The sequence below is a fragment of the Bidens hawaiensis genome, unplaced genomic scaffold (assembly GCF_021521415.1).
Source record: "Bidens hawaiensis isolate Kalapana, Puna unplaced genomic scaffold, B.hawaiensis_p1.1 tig00030699_1, whole genome shotgun sequence".
Classification (NCBI taxonomy): domain Eukaryota; kingdom Viridiplantae; phylum Streptophyta; class Magnoliopsida; order Asterales; family Asteraceae; genus Bidens; species Bidens hawaiensis.
Window position 1 is genome coordinate 80,237 of NW_027495124.1, and position 9,454 is coordinate 89,690.

The following is a 9,454-nucleotide window of genomic DNA, read 5'->3' on the forward strand; positions in this document are numbered from 1 at the left end:
CTGTAGTATTGGACTATTGGCATATAACCGATCAGATTGTAAACAACCATGAGTGTGAAATTGATCAATTCAAAATTGTGTTTTTTGAGTTAACCCATGTTCTTTGTTTGTTTCTTTATTTCTTGATTCGGTGATCTTCTGGGCCCTATACAAATTATTGCTTATAAACTGCAAGTATGGAGCGATAACATAAAAATAGTAAGTGCCTTTCACTAAGCAAGAGTAGATATGGCTACACGTTATTACCTAACTCGGTGGAAGCCATTCTTACAAAAATATCACGGCCGCCAATGTCATCAGGTTGCACTATGTCCAGAAGGTCACTGAACCAAAACAAGCAGATGCTTCGAGTGTTGTCTGGATTTGCATAAGCCATACAAGTACAGTTCTGTAAGCACTTTGTATGACATTCTTCTAGAGTCATGTTCATGTCAAACCAGGTATATTCTGTGTCTGGCAATTTCAAATTAGAGTACTTGATAAATCCTTCTATACCATTTTTGCATTCCAGTGGTGCTCGCCTAATACAACCACTTGACCAGTCGCCTGTCTCCCAACCCTTTGGGTTTTTCGGCACAAACCTTTTCTCATCTAAGCAAGCACAGGACTGTTGGGTCATATTGATGCTGCAGGCTCCATAAGCATGACAAATATTGTATTGATCACAGGTTCCCCTTGGGAGTGACCCAACTAACTGCCAACCTCTGCCATCTTCTACCCACAACCATCTCTCTAGTTGCCCAGAAGAATTCAAGTTGGCCCTTGCTAGCAAATTATAATGGTTTTCAAAATAATAAGAATAAGACACCTCACTTCCTGAATAATCACGTCATATGTAAAGGCTAAGCTCTTGTTGCCTATAACAATCCTACAAAGCAATTGATTAGCCCATGGTTCATTCCGTACTTTGACCAAGGCCCTGTGTTTTATTTTGTATTCAGGATAACCCACTGCGTCAGCGCCCAACGTGAATTCTCCTGGAGCTGGATCTTGACTACTCTTCCATGATGATAGATGCCATTCCTTTCCCCTTAATAAGTCTCTCCCTAACTTCATGCCAGGTAGAAGAGTGTCGGTCGGGTAATCAAAACTCTGCCAGATAACCCCACTGTCTTGGTCAATCACAACTAGATTTCCGTTATCCTGAAGCTTTGCGGTTACATTCGCTAGTGTTGTTGTGTTAGATGACCAAATCAGGCTGATGTTGTTGAAGAGGCCAAGAATTCCTTGATCAACAATCTTTAACACAAGCGGTGATGTGCCAAGGAGCGGGTAGTCTCTGTTTGCAACCCAAACCACCTTTCTAATAGAGATATTCTTATACCAGATACCGAGATATCTGTTCTCAGAGCTACCGGGCTTAAAAAATCCCAGTTCAAAAATTCTAGCAGGCGAGACCAACGTGTCTCTATCTGTCAGAAAACTTGAATCTGAAATGATGTGGAGTACAGCAGCGTAGCTTTTGTGCAAAAAGAGTAAGAAAAACAGAAGTATATATGCTCCCTCCATCGAGATAATATGAGACCCTTCTTCAGCAACTAATGATTTAGCATAATATTTCTAGTGTATTTAGATAATAATAATAATAATAATAATAATAATAATAATAATAATAATAATAATAATAATAAAGCATAATACAATTACATTCAAGGTCCATTCATTTAATCCTACATTATCTAAATTCTAGACCACACAGCATATGGAACCGCATTTGGATGTTGACCATTGACGCCCTATGGTTACACTATGTGTAGCGGACTCACGCCCTATGTCACATCAATTTCACACCCATATTCACGCTACACCCGTGGCGACGTGGCCCTTTCATCGTGTCCCCCTTCATAGCGTGAATCAAATTTGTTTTTATTTTCATTTAATCTCTATACCCAATCACAAGCACCCACATCACCAATCCTTTTAAAAAATTAACTCTTGTGAGACCATTACACATTTTAATAGTGTGATAAATGGAGCCACACTTATCTACATACTAGGGTTAAATGACAGTGCTTTTTAGTAAGATATACTGTCTTAAGGTCAACAAGACACCCAACTTCAATGTTTAACTAGTGTGTAATAACCCGCACTCCATCAAAGTTCAATAAGCACTTCGCAAATCATAAAGAAGTTATATATATATATATATATATGGTTAGAATCAATTAAGAACTCATAATTTTGTTAATAGCTTTAAGAATCATTTCTAGCCAATAAGATTAGTTTCTTCATTTTTCTATTTTTTTAATAAAAATAAGGGTACCATGGTCTTTTTCAAGCCTTACCATTTTATTAAATCTCCTAAAATATCTCAAAATTAAGATGCATTTGAAATTAATTCCTACTTTTGCTCTAAATACCAAATAACCTGTTGATCATCGATTATTCGTATAATTGTTATGTTTTTTTTTTTTAATTTATTGTCACTAAAACTTGCACTTTTTTTTTCCATTTCCATTAAAACTTGCAACCTATATTTTTCACTATTCTATCACATTAATCTATATATTATAAAGCATAACTATATTGCTCATAAAGTAATATTCACTCTGGTATTACACTATATTTTACGTGTATGTAAATTCTGATTTTCCTTAAAAAAAAACTAGTAATTTACATGGGCATAAGCAACATAAATCTTGCCATTTTTTTTTATCAAATTCAACTTCATCTTTTTTATCTAACAAAGCTTATTGATTCATGAACATTGTGTATGACAATAAATGCTAAATATTTTAAGTCTAATATCGAAAAGAATATCATGCCATATGCCGTCAAAACTTTGTCAACAACCTTTATTTACATATATGCACCAACACTCTGTATTACTATAAGCATTCAGTTGGATATTAAAATTTACATATGGGGAGGGATATTTTGATAATCATGTTGAGTTTTAAGAACTTAAAAACTTAATTTTAGGCCATACATTTAATTAAATGGATTGGAATATGTGGTTGAGATTAAATCTAACAAAAAAGTCAAAGTATGAGAGAGAATAAATATGTAAGTGGTTACACTAACTTTTACGTCCGTTACACATATGTAAAAAGTTGACTCGGTGAGTAAAAAATTCTGTAATTTTTTACATGTATGTAACTTCATATATTACGCATGTGTAAAAAAAATCATTACACTGAGTTCTTTCGAGTTTTTAAAACTCAAAGAGGTTCTTAATTGAAATCTTCCCATTTACATATATACACTTTTTAAATTTACATTCGGTTGTATCTTATAATTTACATATATGCACGTTTTGCATATATGCACCAACACTTTATATTACAAAACATTCAGCTGTGTATTAAAATTAACATATATGTCCTTCTAATAAGTAGACATTTTAAAATAAATTTACATATGTGTACTCTTACATATATATATATAAGCAGCCAATCTCCTTTGTTTCAAAATAGCAAGCATCTAAAAAAGTTAAAAAACCAAGAATGAGGTTCTTCAATTTGCTGGAATTGAAAAAAAATCGTGTATGTGGGAAGTAGGAGTAAAATTAGGGAAACAATTTTAATATCCGATTTTTTTGAAACTACAACTGAATTGATTTTACGGTTAAAGCTTATGAGATTCAAAATAATCCTTCAACTTCCAAATTAATTACAACCATGCCCTAATTCATTTATAACCATTGATTAATCAAATCAATGGCTATAAAGAGTTCTTATTGTTCTTATTAAAAATTGAAGTTCTTAAAGAAAACCAACCCTATATATATGTATATATATATATATATAGGGAAGGAATATTTTGAAAATTATGTTGAGTTTTAAAAACTTAATTCTTGGCCACACATTTAATTAAATGGATTGGAATATGTGGTTGAGATTAAATCTGACCAAAAAGTCAAAGTATGAGAGAATAAAGATGTAAGTGATTACACCAACTTTTACGTCCGTTACATGTGTAAAAAGTCGACTCGGTGCGCAAAAAATTATGTAATTTTTTTACGTATATGTAACCTACATATATTACGAATGTGTAAAAAAATTTCGAAAAAAAAAATCGTTACGTTGAGTTCTTTCGAGTTCTTAAAACTCAGAGGGGTTCTCATTTGAAATCTTCCCTATATATATATATATATATATATATATATATATATATATATATATATATATATATATATATATATATATATATAGAGAGAGAGAGAGAGAGAGAGAGGATCAGGATCATGTGAGAACTTTTTAGGAATTGAGAATTATGAGAACCATTTTGGACCATAAAAAAACCCAAAAATAAAAAAAGTAAAAAAACCAAAGTTCTTATTTATCATCCCGGTTTCTAAAAAAAACGTATAAAAAAAATTTCTCGGTTTAGCTAAATTATACATATATGTATAATATATACATATATGTACACATATGTTTTTTTCCTATACACATATGTATAATTTAAGGTAAATGATAATGTACATATGTGTACATTACGTAACTAGAGATTTAATGAAAGTATACATATGTGTATAGGTATAATACGAATTAAAAAGAAAAAAAATCGTTTTTTTATTATACATATATGTATAATATGTACACACATGTTTTTTCCTATACACATATTGATAATTTAAGGTAAATGATTATGTACATATGTGTACATTACGTAACTAGAGATTAAATGAAAATATACATATGTATATAGGTATAATACGAATCAAAAAGAAAAAAAATTTGGTTTTTTAATTTTTTTTTATGAAACCGGAATGAAATATAAGAATTTTGGTTTTTTTACTTTTTTAAAATTTTCGTTTTTTTTTGTTTTATAATTTTTTTAGAGGTTTTTTAAGTAGTTCAAAATGGTTTTCAAAGTTCTCAATTTGTCAATGGTTTTCTTAGGATCCTTACCATATATATATATATATATATATATATATATATATATATATATAGGGTTAGGTTAAAATAAAAACACACTTGAATTGTGAAAACTCTAGAAACTCATTCTCAACCACATGTTTTTAATTAAAGTTTAAATCTTGTGATCCATAATTAAAGTTAATAAAAAATGTAAACATATATATAACATTTTCTCTCTTCCGAAAACATATATAAAAATTAGTAAAAAATGTTAAAAAATAGCAAAAAAATGTTTTTTTTGATTTTTCGATGTTTTGTATTAAATATAACAACACATATTACGTGTGTAACATATAAAAATGATGTTACATAGGGTTTTCACAACTTAAGTGGGTTTTCATTTTATACTTCTGATATATATATATATATATATATATATATATATATATATATATATATATATATATAGGGTTAGGTTATAATAGGAAGTATACTTTTTGCAGGAAGAATAAGAAGTAATCTTGTCCATTGATTTTGAATATGAAGTGTTGAGATTAGTTTAGGGAGGAATCAAGTGTGAACACAAGGTAAAGGGCATAAAAAGAATAACACATTTGTTGACTTTCTCTCTCTACATGCAAGACACATGTCAAATTCTCTCATCATTTTTAAAGCGTCTATAACTTTTTTTTATGAAGTTTTTATTGAAAAAGAAATTCACCATAATAACGAGTGTCTTTTTATCTTTTATATGAGTACCATATTGTAATATAAAAATTAAAAAAATTAGTGGGTTTTTTATAAATTGTGTTTTACCGAATTGTGTTTTACAAAATTATGTTATATAATAGTATTTTTCATTGTGTTTTTTTTTCATTGTGTTTTTTTACATTGTGTTATTTACATTGTGTCAAACAATTGTGTTTTTTATTGTGTTTTTATCATTGTGGTTTTTTTTCATAGTGTATTTTTCCATTGTGTTTTTCATAGTGTTTTTCATTGTATTTTTTCGGACTTTTTCGGCGAGGTGGTGGCGGTGGGTGACGGTTGTGATGGCGGTGGGCGGTGGAGTGGTGGTGGTTGTAGGAGATGAGTGAATATGTAATTGGGTTTTATGTAAGTAGGTTTTTGAAATTAATTTAAGTGGGTTTTGAGATTAAAGTAAGTGAGTTTTGATATTAAAGTATTAGACTAAAATACGCTCCTTCCTAGACTTCTTAGAAAAATCAAATTTCTTATTTGAACCTAACCTTATATATATATATATGTGAAATATAGAATGAAAACTCATTTGAGTTGTAAAAACTCTAGAAACCCATTCTCAACCACATACTTTTAATTAAAGATTAATCTTGTGATCCAAAATTAAAGTTAATAAAAAATGTAAAAGTTAATTTAAACTTTCTCTCTCCTGAAAACATGTATAAAAATTAGTAAAAAAAATGGCAAAACATTTTTTTTAAGTTTTCGATATTTTGTATTCAATGTTACAACATATATTACGTGTGTAAAATAACAAAAAAAAAACGATGTTACATAGGGTTCTCATAACTCAAATGAGTTTCATTATATATATATATATATATATATATATATATATATATATATATATATATATATAAACAAGATCAAATACATTTTATTCTTAACATGAGAACAATGAGAACCAATTTGTTGTTATTATTAGGTTTATTTTTATAGGTGTTTGCTGTTATATTTTGTTCGTATTTGCTAATTTTCGATTATGAGACGTTATAAGTATATTTGCTAATTTATATTTTGTTGGTATTATTAGATTTTTTCTTTTGCTGTGCTGTTATAAGTAATTGTTGGTATATGTTGTTATTATTTAGTTCTTGATTTTGATTCTTTTGTTTTAATTTTTAGGTTTTTTTCTTTGTTATTATAAATCATTGTTTATGTAGATTGGTATTATTTCTTACGTTTTCATTTTTTTAATAAATTAGTATTATTTCCTACGTTCTCATGTTAAGATTAAAATGCACATGAACGTTCTCCTATATATATACGAAAAAAATAGATGACGTATACAAACAAATTAAAACTCAAATAAAATTGTCAAAAATGAAAAATAAAACTACAAATAGAAAGGAAAATAAAAGTCATTTAAATTGTGTAGAAAAACTTAAACTAAAAGTAAGGAAATTAGACAAAAAAAAAACATAAAAACAAAATAAAAATAAAAATAAAAACAAAAAGAAAGTATTGGAAAAACAAAAGAAAAAACAAAAAATAAATAAAAGAAAAAAAAACAAAAGAAATAGGACGGTTGTCATTTATTTTTTATTTTTGAACTGCAATGGTTGTCATTTGATTCACTAATTAAAACCTTACTATGAAACCGACGGGAACCCAGCAAAGGGTGCTTTAATCCTGATTAATCAGTATTTAGCTACTTCTGATTTCCCTCAGTACTCTTGATCACTGCAACATCCCCATCAATAATCACAACACTAATGTTGTGCTCCGCCACCCCTAGAGGTGGGCATACAAACCGGTTAACTGAACCGAACCGAAAACTAACCCGTAACCGAACCGGTTTGAATCCGATTTTGTGAAAACCGGTTTTGAGGACCTGTAAACCGCCGGGTTAGGACCGGCTTGGAGTTTTTTTAGGTATAACCGGGTTGAACCCGATGGGTTGTAACCGGTTCAAAAAAATCGGTTTGACCCGGTTACAAACCGGTTTGTGGCTGCATTCAAGTTGATTGTAGATATTATGGGCATTAAATGTCTATGGTCATCTTCAATAAAATTTTAAATATTCTTTAAATACGACATTCTATAATTTTAGCCATTAACATATTTTAAGTTAAACAATAAGTAATATATCCGTTAGAAATCAATTCGGAGTTAGCGTTTAGCAAACGATTTTATGGTGTAATCACTTATATTTTTCACTTTTTACCCTTTTACAACTATTATAATTAATGGTAATTGTCTTGGTTAGTCACTACGCAATTTATTTAAAATCCAAACCACACCGACAAACATTATTCAAAACGAACAAAAAACACACACAATGGTTCGTCGACTTAGTTGTTTGCGCGGGCTCTTGGTCCGGAGCCGGAGGATTCTCCTTCTTTCTGACCTTTTTCGCCAGGCAACTCCTCTCGGTATGATTTAGACATGGCTTTGAGGAACGCGTTGCAATATTTGCAACGCGCATATTTCGAGTCGTCAGACATCAAGCATAAGTCATAGTGTTGCCAAACCACGGGGGATCGAGTGGATTTGATTATCATTACTACATCGTCATGGTTGGCCATCGTGAATTCGAAGTTTAAATTTGTAGATGAAAGTTTATAGTTGAAGAATATTGGTGTAGTGTTTCATAATGTGTATATATATACACAATTCTAGAATCATTCAAAATACAAATTTTCAATTCAAAAGGTCATTTAATTGATGAATTTAAATCAAGCATGGAAACCAGTTTTTATATTTAATGCATTAATAGGTCAATTCTCACAAAACACAACGTCATTTCCGAATTCCAACATTCAGACATGCAAAACCGGTTTTAAATCGGTTTATTAAAAACCGGTTGGAAACCAACCTGAACCGGTTATATCAGTTTGGGATTTTCATTGCATAGACCCGGTTCAGTTTCAAACCGGTTTGGACCAAAACCGGTTTTGACTTTTTTGACTGAAAACCGGTCAAAAAACCGGTTTGTGCACCTTTAGCCACCCCTCACCATGAGGCACTTGATTGTGACAAGCTAATCATCATTTGTTAAATGTGAACACACATAAATGAAGAAACATGAAAAAAAGTATATTTAACTAAACGAACAAATGTGAACACATGTGCAATTCGTAAAGAAAAACATTATTCTTATTTTTTTTTCTGCCATTTACATTTATCATCTTACCATTTTTGTTACCTAAGATAATGGCTTAATTACTGCTCTCTATTTGTATTTAGAGAACTGATGCATCACCAATTCAAGATAATAATTAAAATCATAAATTTCTTATGGCATCAGAGCCATCGTAGAACCAAAAAAAAAAAACAAAAACAAAACAAAACAAAAAATCCTTTAAACCCCATCATGGTTGTAGGATCAACAAGAATCACCACAGATGCAGCAGCCTTTGAAGCCTCTGTTCCAGGCAAAATCAAACAGGTAGAAGGAAAACCATGGGCCGTTTACATTGAAGCAGAGGCGAGTCCGATACTGGGTATGACCGGTGCACAATATCAACAATTTGTGAATTTTTTTTAGAAACAAGGACGGTGTGACAAAAGAAGAAAATCCACCGGTAGCCAACACGGAAAGTAATGCCGGTAAAGAAGGTACATGGATAATTGACTCAGGTGCAACCGAGCATATTATTTATAATGATGACATGCTTAAAAACAAAATAAAAAGGAACCATGAAACATCCGTTACCATACCCAATGGCGAGTTAGTAGCCGTTGAAGGTAGAGGCGATTATACCCTACCAAATGGAACGGTTGTCAAAAATGTTCTTTATGTACCCGAATTCGAGTGCAACTTGTTATCTGTTAGTAGATTGTCACAAGACCTCCAGTGCGCTATAACATTCTTTCCTGAGTTTTTGGTTATGCACGGCTTGAATTCGAGAACGTTGATTGGAGTGGGCAAATGTAAAAGT

General features: G+C 30.7%; 1 protein-coding gene across 1 annotated transcript; it reads right to left on the reverse strand.

The window, feature by feature from the left end:
* Positions 1–232: 232 nt before the first annotated feature.
* On the reverse strand, positions 233–1,509 carry LOC143580844 (G-type lectin S-receptor-like serine/threonine-protein kinase At4g27290). The gene is made up of 3 exons (XM_077063773.1): positions 809–1,509; positions 703–765; positions 233–626 (listed from the first exon to the last, which is right to left on the reverse strand). Exons 1-3 carry the CDS (start codon positions 1,507–1,509, stop codon positions 233–235), a joined length of 1,158 nt encoding a protein of 385 aa, XP_076919888.1.
* Positions 1,510–9,454: the final 7,945 nt, after the last annotated feature.